At 50.6% G+C, this 15,538-nt stretch overlaps 1 protein-coding gene across 1 annotated transcript; it reads left to right on the top strand.

Annotated features, from left to right (window-relative positions):
- Positions 1–4,959: 4,959 nt before the first annotated feature.
- Positions 4,960–14,937, top strand: LOC100997858 (E3 ubiquitin-protein ligase RNF187). Its single transcript, XM_021938880.2, has 5 exons — positions 4,960–5,046; positions 5,444–6,154; positions 7,237–7,329; positions 10,123–10,344; positions 10,957–14,937. The coding sequence occupies exons 1-5, from the start codon at positions 4,960–4,962 to the stop codon at positions 10,957–10,959; spliced, it is 1,116 nt and encodes a 371-aa protein (XP_021794572.2). The 3' UTR covers positions 10,960–14,937.
- Positions 14,938–15,538: the final 601 nt, after the last annotated feature.

The raw sequence follows: 15,538 nt of genomic DNA on the forward strand, positions 1-15,538 counted from the left end.
ACCAGTGTTTCAAACTTTCTATGATGAACTAAATGTACCAGTACCAGAAATTCCAGGAAAAACAAGAAATTTGTTTTTTCAATTAGCTGAGTATATAGCCCAGTCTCTCAATGTCACTTCATGTTATGTATGTGGAGGAACTATAATGGGAGATCAATGGCCATGGGAAGCCTGAGAATTAGTGTCTACAGACCCAGTTCCTGATGAATTCCCGGTTCAAAAGAATCACTGTGATAATTTCTGGGTCCTAAAACCTCAATTATTGGATAATATTGCATAGCTAGAAAAGGAAAAGAATTCACTCAGCCCGTAGGATGACTTAGTTGTGTAAGACAGAAACTGTATAATGGTACCACAGAAACAGTCACTTGGTGGAGTTCAAATCACATAGAGAGAAATCCATTTAGCAAATTCCCAAAGTTGCAAACTGTGTGAACCCACCCAGAGTCCCACAGGGACTGGACAGTCCCCACTGGATTATACTGGTTATGTGGGCATAGAGCTTATGCCAAATTACCTGACCAGTGGGCAGGTAGTTGTGTTATTGGCACTATTAAACCACCTTTCTTCCTACTGCCCATAAAAACAGGCGAACTCCTGGGCTTCCCTATCTATGCTTCCCTTGAAAAGAGAAGCATAGCTATAAGAAATTGAAAAAAATGATAAATGGCCCCCTGAGAGAATCATACAATATTATAGGCCTGCTACTTGGGCACAAGATGGCTCATGGGAATACCGGACCCCCATTTACATGATCAACCGAACCATATGGTTACAAGCTGTCTTAGAAGTAATCACTAATAAAACCGGCAGAGCCTTGACTATTCTGGCTCAGCAAGAAATTCAGATGAGAAATGCTATCTATCAAAATAGATTAGCTCTCAACTACCTGCTAGCAGCTGAAGGAGAGATCTGTAGGAAATTTAACCTTACTAATTGCTGCCTACACATAGATAATTAAGGGCAAGTAGTTGAAACCATGGTTAGAGATATGACAAAACTGGCACATGTGCCCGTGCAAGTATGGCATAGATATGATCCTGGGGCCATGTTTACAAAATGACTCTCAGCGCTAGGAGGATTTAAAACCCTTATAATAAGAGTTATAATAGTAATAGGAACCTACTTACTGCTCCCTTGTTTGATACCTTTACTTCTTCGAATGATAAAAAGCTTCATCGCTACCTTAGTTCACCAAAATGCCTCAGCACAAATGTACTATATAAATCATTATCGATCTGTCTTGCAAGAAGACATGGGTAGTGAAAATGAAAGTGAGAACTCCCACTAATAAAATGAGTGAGAGTCTCAAAGGAGGGGAATAAGGGAGGAGACCACCCTTCATATTGTCTTACGCCCAATTTCGGCCTCCAAAGAAGAAGTCAAAACTAAAAGGCAGAAATGAAATCCACAGGCAGACAGCCCGGCGCCACACCCTGGGCCTGGTAGTTAAAGATCGACCCCTGACCTAACTGGTTCTGTTATCTATAGATTACAGACATTGTATAGGAATACACTGTGAAAATTCCTATCTTGTTTTGTTCCGATCCAATTACTGGTGCATGCATCCCCCAGTAACATAGCCCCTGCTTGCTCAATCTCGACCCTCTCACATGCACCCCCTTAGAGTTGTGAGCCCTTAAAAGGGACAGGAACTGCTCACTCAGGGAGCTTGGCTCTTGAGACTGAAGTCTTGCCAATGCCCCTGGCCAAATAAACCCCTTCCTTCTTTAACTCGGTGTCTGAGGAGTTTTGTCTGCCGCTTGTCCTGCTACATTTCCTTTCTCTCTCTCCTTGACGCCCTCTTAGTCTGTCTCTTCCTCTCTCTCTCTCTCTGCCTCTTTTCCTCTCTTGTCTGTTTCCTTTCTCTCTCTCTGCTGGTCTTTCCTTGCCTCTGCCAGCCGCTTATGCTTCTGTTCTCTCAACCACTGTGTGTTGGGGGCGGGGGATCTAAAACAAGCTGGTCTGGGTTCCCTGGCTTACAGGTTACCTTGTGCCGTACCTATGAAACAAGGGACCTGTCCATGATTCCTTCTAATGGCCAACCTACCTCTAACGCTGGCCAGTCTACCTTACACAAAGTTTTAAGTTTTCTTGGTGTCATAGTACTCCGTAGTCTCCCTTAAATCCTTTTCTTGAAAAATTTCAACATAGTTCCTAATGGGGTGGGCTTACTTTGTGCCTCACCCATGTTTCCTCTAGACAAAACACCATGCTCACACCACACGCACACCACAAAACAAAGGTGCTCCTCCCTTAGCACCACACAATGTGGATTCTGCTAGTGGTAAGGGAGAGAGGCTTTCTGGCAACAATCTTTGCCAATGTCTACTTTCAAAAGTCTCTAATGCACATGTGTGCAAGTTCATGGCTGCTACCATTTACTAAGCCATGCCCCCAGTATTGGACCTTCAAGGTTTTTTTTGTTTTTCCCTCCAAAATGAATAGTGATATGATATACATATCCTCATTTCTTCTCCCTTCCTCTCTCCCTCCCTTCCGTTCTCTTTCTCTTTTTTCTCCTTCCTTCCTTCCCTTCCTTTCTTCTTTCTTTCTTTTCCCATTCTTCCTTCCTTCCTCCCTCCCTCCCTTCATCACCATTGTCTTAATCTCAACTACCCAGTGACACTGCCAAAGGTCGCAGGGACTTCTGCCTATGAAAGCTAGGTATTGTCCAAGGTTTCTCCCCATGTGATAGTCTGAAATATGACCTTGTGGGAAGGGAAAGACCTGATCGTCCCCTGGCCTGACACCCGTGAAGGGTCTGTGCTGAAGACGACTAGTATAAGAGGAAAGAAGGCCTCTTGGCAGTTGAGATAGAGAAAAGCATCTGTCTCCTGCCTGTCCCTGGGCAATGGAACATCTTGGTGTAAAACCCGATTTTGTGTTCTGTTTACTGAGAAAGGAGAAAACCGCCTTAGGGCTGAAGGTGGGACTTGCTAGCGCAATGCTGCTCTTTATGCACTAAAAAGTTTATGGAGATGTTTGTATATGCATAACAAGGCACAGCACTTTTCCTTAAACTTATGTCACAGAGATCTTTATTCATATATCTTACTGCTGACCTTCTCCCTAGGATGATCCTATTATCTTGCCACTTCCCTTTTTCTAAGATGGTAAAGATAATTATCAATAAATACCAAGGGAACTCAGAGACAGGTGTCAGCGTGGGTCCTCTGTATGCTGAGCGCCAGTCCCCTGGGCCCACTTTTTCTTTCTCTATACTTTGTCTCTGTGTCTCATTTCTTTTCTCAAGTCTCTCGTTCCACCTAACGAGAAACGCCCACAGGTGTGGAGGGGCAGGCCACCCCTTCACTCAAGTAGCTGGTACTATAGGCATGCACCACCACGCCCGACTAATTTTTGTATTTTTAGTAGAGATGGGGTTTCACCATGTTGGCCAGGATGGTCTTGATCTCTTGACCTTGTGATCCGCCTGCCTCAGCTTCCCAAAGTGCTGGGATTACAGGCGTGCGCAACCACACCCAGCTTCAGATGATCCATCCTCCTCCCAAAGCGCTGTGGTTACAGGCCTGAGCCATGGCTCCTGGCCAAGTTGCTTTTTTTTTGTCTGCTTACTTAATAGTGGAAAGAGAGTCTCGTTTTATTTTCCTCTTTCTTAACTGGGCAGAGTGTACATTTTTTTCTCATGTGTGTTCAATCATTTGTGCGTTTTTTTCCTGCGATTTGAAAAATCCCACGACAAGGTGCATTTTCCATTGTGCTTTTCCTTACCAAATTTTAAACTCTTTGTATATTTGTGGCTAAAATGTTCCTAATTTGGCAATTTGCCTTTAATTATCGTTTTTGACATTTTCTCATTCGCAAGATTAGTTCATAAAAGTTTGCTTCAAACTTCATAAAAGTTTGCTCATTTTTTATATTTTTTTTACTTTTCTCTCCAGCAAGTTTCTAGTTGACTCCACAAATCAGCAAGGCTCTGCTGGAAGCCTTCTAATCTTTACTACATAGAAATAACCTCGGCTTCCTATTCATATTTCCCACGGGCATTTAGTGCATTTCCAAGTCGATTAAAAAAAATCTTAACAAAGACAAAAATACCTCATTAGATCCTGCGCTTGTTTGGAATACAGATTAAAAAAATTTTTTTTTAAGACAGAGTCTCGCTCTGTTGCCAGGCTAGAGTGCGGTGGCACTATCTTGGCTCATCGTAATCTCCGACTCCCTGGTTCAAGCGATTCTCCTGCCTCAGCCTCCAGAGTAACTGGGATTACAGGAACGCGCCACCACGCCTGGCTAATTTGTGTATCTTTAGTAGAGAGGGGGTTTCACCATGAGCCAGGATGGTCTTGATCTCTTGACCTTGTGATCCGCTTGCCTCGGTCTCCCAAAGTGCTGGGATTAGTGGCGTCAGCCATGGCGCCCGGTCCAGATTTTTTAAAATGCAAAACTTGCACAGTCTTTTTTTTTGAACGATGCTTGCTTGTTTTCAAAATAATTAAAAAACAAAAACACAAAATTGCTCTTCCCAAAGGCTTCTTTCTTTCCTTTAAATTTATTATTTAAAGAAAAGCTAACGGCTGGGCGCAGTGGCTCACGCCTGTAATCCCAGCACTTTGGGAGGCCAAGGCGGGCAGATTATGAGGTCAGGAGTTCGAGACCAGCCTGGCCAATATGGTGAAACCCTCCTCTTTAGTAAAAATACAACAACTAGCCGGGCGTAGTGGCGGGCGCCTGTAATCCCGGCTACTTGGGAGGCTGAGGCAGGAGAATCGCTTGAACCCGGGAGGCGGCGGTTGCAGTGAGCCGAGAACGCGCCACTAGGGAGGCTCTGTCTCAAAAAAAAAAAAAAAAAAAGAAAGAAAAGCTAACAAATGCTGTTTTGTCATGCATCATCACGGAATGAATGAGAGCTCCTGCTAGCCAGGAGACAGCGGACTACCAGGGTAGCTTCCCAGAGGTCCAGAAGGGAGGTCGCGCGAGAAGAGGCTCCGTGGGATGGGTCCACGCAGCGAGATCCCACGCAGCGTGGGCGTATACGAGTGTCCACGTCCGAAGGGCCCGTTCAAGGGCAGATCGCTGAAGGTTGGGTGCACGCAGGGCACGTCCACGCGGGCAGGCCCTTGCACGCAGGGAGTGCCCACGCAGGGCGGGTCCCTGTAGGATGAGAGCAGCGAAGGAGGCCCACGCAGGCCATTTCGCGCCCCGTCCTCAGCCCACCCTGGCGAGCTACCGCGGGGAAACGCGCAGCTCAGATCTTAGCAGCTTACAATAACAACCTTTTAAAAATGGAACCTTCAAGTAAAAATAAAACTTTTGTTTCCTTCTTCTACAGGAGTTATTGATGTAGGAAGGGACAGTCCCAGTAACGTTTCAGGATACGACTTGGGCCGGTCCGCAGGCAGGAGAGTGAAGCGCGCAGCTGCCAGGACTTACGGGGTGACGTGCGCCGCTGCTAGGACCTTGCAGGTGGAGAGCATAGTTGCCAAAACCAAGGCGGAGGAGTGCACCGCCGCTAGGATCCGGGCGGAGGAGCCCACCGCGGCCCGGACTTATTACGGGTGCAGTACACTGCTGCCAGGATCTTGTCTGTGGAGGGCGGCGGGGCCGGGACCTCAGTTTGCAGCACACCGCTGCCAGGATCTCGTCGGCTGAGCGTTCCGCGGTCCGATCCCCGCCCCGTGCGCGTCGCCGGCGTTGGCGTCGTCTTCCTGGTGCTGGTCTCCGTCCGGTCGCCGGTCGCCTTGGTCTCCGGCCCTCCCCAGACGCTCCCGCACCCTTGCCGACCCCGCCGTCCGCAGCCCTGGCGCTCCCTGCGGGCCCCGCCGAGGCCGCCTGCGCCCTGTGCCAGCGCGCGCCCCGGGAGCCGGTGCGCGCCGACTGCGGCCACCGCTTCTGTCGGGCGTGCGTGGTGCGCTTCTGGGCCGAGGAGGACGGGCCCTTCCCGTGCCCCGAGTGCGCCGACGACTGCTGGCAGCGCGCAGTGGAGCCCGGCCGGCCCCCGCTCAGCCGCCGCCTTCTGGCGCTCGAGGAGGCGGCCGCGGCGCCCGCGCGCGACGGCCCGGCCAGCGAGGCCGCGCTGCAGCTGCTGTGCCGCGCTGACGCCGGCCCGCTCTGCGCAGCCTGCCGCATGGCTGCAGGCCCCGAGCCACCCGAGTGGGAGCCGCGCTGGAGGAAGGCGCTGCGCGGCAAGGTGCGCGCGGCGGGGTCCTGTGCCCCGCCCCGGACGGTGCCCTGCGCCTCTCCGTCCCTGCCCCGGTCCCCCTGAGCCCTGGGCCCTTCCCATCTCCACTGTCCCTGTCCCCGTCCCCGGATTGTCCCCCTCCCTTCACCGCCACGGGTCCCCGCTCCAGCGTGTGCTGGGCCCCTCCTTCTTGCAGCTTGCCTCCCCACGTTTTCTGCGTCTCTTCGAGTCTGGTCCGCGTCCCCATCTTGGTGTCCCCTGCTGGGCGGTGCCTTATCTCCCCACCCCCTACCTTCTACGAAGTCCTTCCCCCACCAGCGTCCATCTTTGTGGTCCCCACCACTAGCTGTGCCCTGCCTCACCCTCATAGACCCCCTCTAGTTCCCACAGATTGACTCTCCCACTCACTGTTCCCTTGGGGAAGACATCACACCTCTCGACCCTCTGTATTCCACTATGTCCACAGGCCTGGCCCGCCTTCTCGTCTGCTCTCCGGGCCACCCAGCCCTCACTTGCACCGCCTGTCCCCTCTCCCGTCTTTTAGAGACCGGCTCTGGGAGTCTGGCAGCGACGGGTCTGGGAGTCTGGAGCCTTTCCCATGGCGGGTTGTTTGGGAGATACAGAGTAGGAGAGAACAGTCAGCCTGGGGTCCCGCTCTTGAATACAGGGGAGGGGAAGCCAGCCAGACTGTGCCCCTGGGCGCTCCTCCTGCATTGAGGGCTCTTGCCACCAGGCAGAGTGACCCCCATCCGGCTCAGGCAGGGCAGGGTGTAGGGCAGGCTGTGCAGACCTGTGGTACAGACCGAACTCACACTGAACAGGGCCACTTACAGACACACAACTCCTAAACCCACCTAGACAGTCCCCTTAGCCCCAGCACCCAGATCCTTCTGAATAGGTGTGAAGCCCAAGAAACCTTTTGGCTGCCTGTGTGTTCCTGCCCTAGACAACAGGGCTTGTTGTCTAGGTTATCTCTGGAATGGTCAGACTGTGTGCATTCAGCTGGGGTGATGTCCCTCAGAACTGGGCTAGGTTGGGGGAGACCTTCTGCCCACCCCTGGTCACCCCTGGTGACCGTCCTCTCTTTCCAGGAGAACAAGGGGTCTGTGGAAATCATGAGAAAGGACTTGAATGATGCCCGGGACCTGCATGGCCAGGCGGAGTCAGCAGCTGCAGTGTGGAAGGCAAGTGGGGGGCCTGGGGGCAGCCTGGAATGAGGGGACCGGGGACTCAGGGCTCTAGACAAAGGGACCACCAGGCCAAGCAGGCCAGGCCTCTGAACTGCTCAGCTGGTTGGTTGGAGGAGGGGCCTCTGGACTTTAGTGAGTTTCAGGGTATTTTTCTAGGATGTGTTTGTATTTTTCAAATAGAATCTAGCCAAAGTCAGTGGAAGCCTCTTTTTTGCCTCACATTTTACCTGTAGGTGATGGCAGCATCAGACTTACTCTTTTTTTTTTTTTTTTCAAGAGACAGAGTCTCATTTGGCTGAAGTGCAATGGTCTGCTTGTAGCTCACTGCAGCTCGAACTGGCCTCAGGCGATCCTCCCACCTCAGCCTCTGGGACTATAGGCATGTGCTACCACACCTGGCTAATTTTAGAATGCTTTTGTAGAGATGGGGGTCTTGCTGTGTTGCCCAGGCTGGTCTTGAACTCCTGGCCTCAAGCGATTCTCCTGCCTTGGCCTCCCAAAGTGCTAATTTTTTTTTTCTTTTAAAACACATCTGTAACTTTCTGTGGTCCTCTTGTTCTGATCTGAGAGTTGCTCATTCTTTTTTTTAAAGGCTAGAAATCCAGGATCAAGGAACTGGCACATTCTATGTCTGTTGAGAACGCTTCCTGGTTCATAGATGGTGCCTTCTCACTGTGTCCTCACATGGAAGAAGTAAGGGTGTCTCTGGGGTCCTTTAAGGACACTGATTCCATTCTTGAGAGTTCCACCCTTACAACCTCATTACCTCCCAAAGGTCCTGCCTCCTAACACCATCACCTTAGGGACGAGGATTTCAGCATGGGGATTTGGGGAGGCCACAGACATTCAGACCACAGCAGTGTTACTTTCCTTGGGTGCCTTCCACAGCATTACATCCCAAAGGGACATCCCACTAGATTCTTTGAGGTTACTCACAAGTAAAGCTCTTCAGTCGTTTAAACTCTCTTTGGTGACTTTTTCCTCATGTGTAGTAAAAAATCTGTGTGCCATTTTCTCTGGGTTTCATAAATTCCTACTTCCTCCTTTTAACCTGAAAGACAGAGTGATTTTCAAAGGTGCAGCAGCTCTTGGGTAATTGGCTGCACCTCGAGGCTGAGGCCCGCATTTTTACCCCAGCTTGAGGCTGAGGTAGACTCTCTCTGTTCCCGGTGGTGCTGAGCCCTTGCCTACTCTCCACAGGCCTGAGGTGCAGGCCTCACTCAGACAGTGACAGGTGACACACAGAGTCCCTGATGCCAGTCGGACCCCTGGCACTCCACACTGCCCTTGGGGGCTGCTCTGAACTTCTCCTTGCCTTGTAAGTGGTCAACACTGCCCAGTGCAAGTGAGGCTGGAAGGCTTTGGGGACCTCCAAGTTTTCAATAACCATGTCTTACCCCCAAGGGACTTGTTTTGCCCACAGGTTTTAGGTTGGAGTTTTCAATCTGTCCTGTTTTGGGGGTTGGTGGCTTAGATGCTGGGATGAGAGAAGCCACCTAAATTCAAAGGAAGGAGTTTGCAGTGTGCCGCATCAGCCAACCAGCAGACACCCAGCTGTCATTTGCATTCTCTCTCAGCAACAAAAGCCTTGGCTTCTCATGACTATGGCTGTCACCTGCCCTGTGTGGCCCAGGGCCAGGTGGAAGCCATCCATGACTCTGAGTAAAATCACAGTAGCATCCTCCTCTGCTCTCCTGTTTCCAAGGTTAGGGGTTGGCTGGAAACCAACTGAAGAGTGGCAAGTGTGAACGCTGTTTGTTGAAGGCTGATGGGATGGTTTTCAGCTGTTGGAGTTCTGGTGTGGGCACAGCAGGGACAGTTTCTGGCAAGATGGGTGTGTGTCCTGCCTTGACAGTAACGTGCCTGACAGGCTCTAGACCTAGCAGGGCCACTCAAGGATTTACTGTCCCCTTGGCCATGGGAGACGGGAGAGGAACTGTCTTCATGTGCAGCTGACCACTGCAGTGTCAGGGAGAAAGAACTCTACTTCTCCCCTTTTAGGGTCCCAGGCTGGGCCGGAGAATTAAACTGACATAAGCTAAACTAACAGGGCCAGGTGCAGTGGTTCATGCCTGTAATCCCAGCAACTTGGGAGGCTGAGGTAGGAGGATTGCTTGAGGGTAGGAGTTCGAGACCAGCCTGGGTAACATAGTGAGACCCCCATCTGTACAAAAATTAAGAAATTAGCCAGGTGTGGTGGTGCATCTGTGGTCCCAGCTACTTGGGAGGCTGAGGTGGGAGGATACTTAAGCCCAAGAGGTTGAGGCTGCAGTAAGCTATGATGGCACCACTGCACTCCAGCCTGGGTGACAGAGTGAGACCCTATCTCGAAAAAAAGGAAGATAGATTAGTGGGAGAAAAAACATCAAGTTTTTTTTTTTTTTTTTTTTGAGATGGAGTCTTGCTCTTGTTGCCCAGGCTGGAGTGCTGTGGTGCCATCTTGCCTCACTGCATCCTCTGCCTCCTTGGTTCAAGTGGTTCTCCTGCCTCAGCCTCCTGAGTAACTGCGACTACAGGCATGTGCCACCACGCCTGGCTAATCTTGTATTTTTAGTGGAGATGGGGTTTCACCATGTTGGCCAGGCTGGTCTTGAACTCCTGACCTCAAGTGATCCACCCACCTCGGCCTCCCAAAGTGCTGGGATTACAAGCGTGAACCACCGCACTCGTGCCTGAGCAGCATGTTTTAGAGTGGCATGTTCTTAACTCCTTCAAGAGGGAACAGGTTCCCGTTCGCCTGGGGAGGGTGGGCGAGGACACAGGTCTTTTCCTGCCACCTGTCTGCAGGGACACGTGATGGACCGTAGGAAGAAGGCACTGACCGACTACAAGAAGCTGCGGGCCTTCTTTGTGGAGGAGGAGGAGCACTTCCTGCAGGAGGCTGAGAAGGAGGAGGGGCTACCTGAGGACGAGCTGGCTGACCCCACTGAGCGGTTCAGGTCACTGCTGCAGGCGGTGTCGGAGCTGGAGAAGAAGCACCGGAACCTGGGCCTCAGCATGCTGCTGCAGGTGTGGGATCCCCGCTGGGTCTGTCCACCATCAGGCCAGGGTGGATGTAGGCAGCAGCGAGCCACTGGGGGGGCCATTGCCCGAGGTCAAGGCTTAAAAGCCCAGCCTGACTCCCACTGCCGTGGCCTTGCAGGGCTGATTTTGGGAATGGGTGGGTGGTCAAGGAAGGTGATAGGAAGGGGTTTTAAGTTGAGAAGGGTCCGAGGTGTCCCTGACCTTCACAAGGGAGCACACTTGGTATCCCAAGTGCCTGAGGCTTCTGCCTCGTCCTAGGGTTCTGAGGGCAGAAGCAGGCAAGAAACTCAGCCTCAGGGCTTTTCTTCTGCCTCTGTCCAGGGCCTGGGCTGAACCCCAGAGCCCGCAGCAACCCAGATGGCCCTGAATGGTTCAATTGCCTGTGCCAGCCATAGGTGACAAGGCTTTGGCCTTGGGGAGACAGAAGTCTGGGCTAGGCCCTGGGTTGGTTGTGCTCAGGACAGTACCTCATGCACTGTCTCATGTGCACTCTCTCTTGCTCTCTCTCACTCTCTCCTTTTGTCTTTGTCTCTGCCTCTGTGTGTCTCTTTCTCTGTTGTTTTGTGTCTCTGTCTTTCCCTCTACCTTCCCATGCAGTGATGGCGCCAACCGGCGGCAGTCCCAGAGTTGGAGGCAGGAGGGGATGGATCCTCATCTCCTTGGGAAGTGTCAGCGTGTGGCTGTCAGGGAAGCGTGGAAGGCGCCCGGCCTTGGGTCGGTCTATATAGTTGTGTGTTTCAAGAATGTTCCTTTATCCTTCATCCTGAGGCGTGAGTGTTTTGGGGGCTACAAACACCTCCCGGTAGAGGCTGGACCTGAGGACCCTTCCGACCTGTGCCCAACCCTTCCTGAAGTCCTGGCCACAGCCCATCTTCCATGAGTCCTGGCAGCTCTGAGCCATGCCCTTCCTCTGTCACCTATCTGCCCCTCACCTTGTCATCCACGGACCCAGACCCTGCACCTTCCATGCGGGCCCACAGATCCTTGGCAGGTACCTGAGGTGCACCATTGAGTGTCGAATTTGGGGTTAACATCTAGAAAGAAGAACGCACATGAGGCTCTGTGAAGGCTGGAACTCAGGTCTTCAGGGAAGAGAAAGGAAGACTGGATTGCACCTTGATGCCTCCTGAGGAGGCAGCCCTCCTCTTGAGGTGGGCTTGGGCTCCGCCCAGCCTTATCCGCGTCGCTCTGTCCACCTCCCCCTTCCTGGCCCCCACCCTGCCTCTGTGTCTCCCAGAAGCCCTCCCTGTGCTCCACCTGCCTCCGTAGAAGGAACTCTCTTTCTCCTTTTTCATGGGCGAGGGGGCTGGCAGGTGGCTAACCCCATTTAGCATCTCCAGGCCCTGCCATGGTGTCTCATCTTGCTGTTCTCTCTGGCTCTTTCTCTCTTCCCATTTCCTTTAGTAGTTGAATTTTGCAAAGCTCGTAGCAGTAGCTCAGTTGCCTGCAGCATCCTTGTGTGTAGATAAATTCGTCTAGTTGACAGAAACTCAGCACTGGGGACAGGATTGCAAAGTCTGGGACATAGATGCAGGCAGATGTTGAGATTTGGGTATAGCTGGGCTTGTGAGCAGTGCCTGTTTCCAGATGAAGCCTTTCAGCCTTTCCGAGTCCCCGGCCTTTGGTGCGATGTCTGTGAGTTTGACCTACCCAGCGTGTGGGCTGGTTCAATGTTGAATAAAGTGAGTTTGTGTCAGCTCGTTTGCTTCGTCTCCGTGTGTCCACCTCTTCCCCCTGCTCTGGCCACCCTCCAGTGTCAAAGGAAAATTCCTCATGACACTTGCTAAAGCATGGTGAGGAGAACTTTCATTGGGACCATGGAGATGGGTGTGGAGCCCTTTCCTTGGGGCCTCAGGGGAGATGGGGCTCCACCCCGACACAGTAGGGCTGGGGTTGGAGAAGCCGAGGAGCAGTGTGGGGTCCATTGGTGGGAATGACTGTGAGGAGACATCAGGGCTGAGGGGGGTCTGGCTAAACCCACCTCACAGAATCCTTGCTGCAGGCAGGCAGGGTGATCAGACATTGGTTGCAAACGGTCTGATAGGAATCCAGTCAGGTACCATTGAGGGTGGTCAGATATTATGGTTAAACCAAATTAGAGTTCTTGCTAAAACTGGATTTCATAAGAAAGGGCACAGAGGACCCTAGGAGAAGATTCCAGAGCCTGGCCAAGTAGATAATCTTTGTCAGCACGCCAACAACATCCCGATCCTGAGACCTCCAGTTTGTCTTTCTCACTGTCTCTACCTGCTGCAGTCTGCTGTCGTCCCCAAGTGTCCCTGCCCCTGCGCTGCACACCTGTGATGCATGCCTGGCCAGGTCCTGATGGGACAGAGTCTCCCGCAACATCAAAGTGTCTCCACATCACCAGGTCCAACAGTGGCTTCGTCATCCTCACCTAATCTAGCTGACCAGCAACATCCCACCCTGTCAATCACAATCTGTTTCTATTTGAAAAAATTATATACTTATGGGGCACAGTGTGATGTTTTGATATCTGTACATTGTGGAGTGACAGAATCAAGCAGATTCATGTATCCATCTCATTTTTTTTTTTGTGGTGAGAACATTTGAAATCTACACTCAGCAATTTCAAATACAGTCATAGTCATCCCTCTGTGTCCAAGGGGCATTGGTTCCAGGACCCCTTCCTGGATACCAAAATCCGCAGATGCTCAAGTCCCCTGCAGTCAGCCCTCCCTCTGCACGTATGTGGGACACTCAGATACAAGGGCTGACTGTGTACAGTACACGGTTATCAGCCGAAGTCACCATGCTGTGCAATAGACCTTGAGTTTATTCTTGTATAACGGAAACTCTGTACCCTTTGACTAGAATTTCCTCAAATCCTCTTGTCTCAGCCCCTGCTAACTACTGTTCTATTTCTATAAATCAACATTTTGATTCCACATATAAGTGAGATCATGCGATATTTGTCCTGGCTTATTTCACTTTAATAATGTCCTCTAGATTCACCCATGTTGCAAATGGCAGGGTTTCCTTTATTATGGCCAAATAGTATTCCATTGTGTGTATACACCACATTTTCTTAATCAATTTTTCCACTGTATCCCTTTATCCACTTTGCTTCTAGACCACGTAGGTTGATTGCCTATCTTGGTTGTTGTAAAAGTGCTGTAAGAAACACAGTGTGGGTATCTCTTCCACATATTTATGTCATTTCCTTTGGGAAAATAGTTAGCAGTAGGATTGCTGGGTCATAGTACTCAAATTTTTAAGTTTTTGAATAACCTCCATATGTTTCTCCATAATGGCTATAATAATTTACATCCTCACCAACATTTGTTGTCTTTGAAATTAGTCATTCTAAGAAGTGTGAGATAATCTCATTGTGATTTGGTTTGCATTTCCCTGATGATTAATGATGTTGAGCATTTTTTCGTATACCTGTTGGCCATTGGTGTGTCTTCTTTTGAGAAATGTCTCTTCAGGTTCTTTGTCCATTTTTTAGTTGTTTATTTGCTTTCCTGCTATTGAGTTTGAGTTCCATGTATATTTTGAATATTAACCCCCTACCTAATGTATGGTTTGCAAATATTCTCTCCCGATTTGTGAGTTGTCTTCACTCTGTTGATGATTTCCTTTGCTGTGCAGAAGCATTTTAGCTCTATGTAATCCTGTTTGTTTATTTTTCTTTTGTTGCTTGTGCTTTTAGGGTCACATGCAAGAAGTGATATGACCCTAAAGCCTAGGCCAGTGTCATGGAGTTTTTCACCTGTGTTTTCTTCTGCTGGCTTTACAGTTTCAGGCCTTACAATTAAGCCCTTGTCTGTTTTGAATGGATTTTTGTGTAGGGACATTCCCTCCACAAGGGCTTCCTCTGGCCTTGCTGATAATCCTCCATCTCCCTTGTGTCCTCTCCACTCCACCCTCTTCATGTGTATGGACTCTTGGCATCCTCGTGTGGCCTCTCTGTCTTACCCAGACCCCCATGGTGACCTCACACTTGCCTCTCCGACATGGGTCTCTCTTCCAAACCCTCTTCCAGGTCCAACCACGCCTTCATCCCAGACTCACTCAGGGGCCCAATCCCTGCAGTCCTCAGACAGACATCTCAGAGCTGTCTCTGAGTCGTCTTCTCTAACAGTCCACAGTAGGTCTGCAAAGGAATCCTGCAGGCTTTTCCTGTAGCCACAGACCTTGACCTCCTCTTAACTGCTCCCCGCCAGTCCCCCACCGTGGCCCACTGGCACTGTCCTCTACTGCCCAGGAGACCTGGAAACCTCATCTCCTACCCCTGCTCCAACAGTGCATTCTCAACCCCACAGGTAGATGGGTTTCTACCTTAAAATATGTAGGATGAACCAGTCTGGTGATCTGATGTACAACAGGAGGACTGTAGGTAATAAAATTGCACTGTTTTGGGAGTTCCTGCTAAATGACTAGACTTCAGCTACTCTTGCCACAAAATTCTAAAAATGGTTGACTCTGGGAGGTGATGGGAAAGTTAATTGCTCCCCTGTAGTAGTAACCATTTTGCTATCTGTTTGTACTTTGTAACATCATGTTGCATACCTTAAATATACACAATAAAATTTATTAAAACAATAAAACTAAGCAAGAGCCTGCCTCCGGTGTACTCAAGGCCCTGCAGCAACTCAGATTCCTTCAGGGAAAGCTTACCAGTGGCCTGGGGGGGCGCTACATAATCCACCCCCAGCTGTTCCTCTCTCTGGTCACCACTGTGCCCCCTGCTCCCAGCAGACCCAGCACGATGGCCTCTCTTCAGCAGGCCAGGTGGGCCCTGCCTCGGCCTCTGATCTCCAGGGAATGTTTCTCCCCGATATCTGCATGGCGGTTCCCCCAATCCTTCAGGTCTGCTCCCACAGGGTGTTTTGTAGAAATGGCTTGAAACAGACACCCTTACTCAACCCTTGACCATGCAAGCTCTGAGGAGCCACTTGTGTCCCTGTGGCTTTGCCGCAGCCAGATCTCTCTGGTCAAGAGGATGTGGAGAGTGGGTGACATGTGGAAGGAAACTGAGGCCAGGCACTGCATAGAGAAGCAACAGTTTGTTTGCTGGAAGGTAGGGGACACATTCTGAAGACATTGATGTATTTGTCCAGTACTTCAATACTTTTTTCTCAACTCTTGTTTTCAGAGCTTTGTGGGAAAGCTGTGGATAGTTGGGACCCAAAGGTCGTTTTCAGTTTCAGGA

This window comes from Papio anubis, unplaced genomic scaffold (assembly GCF_008728515.1).
Source record: "Papio anubis isolate 15944 unplaced genomic scaffold, Panubis1.0 scaffold347, whole genome shotgun sequence".
Classification (NCBI taxonomy): Eukaryota; Metazoa; Chordata; class Mammalia; order Primates; family Cercopithecidae; genus Papio; species Papio anubis.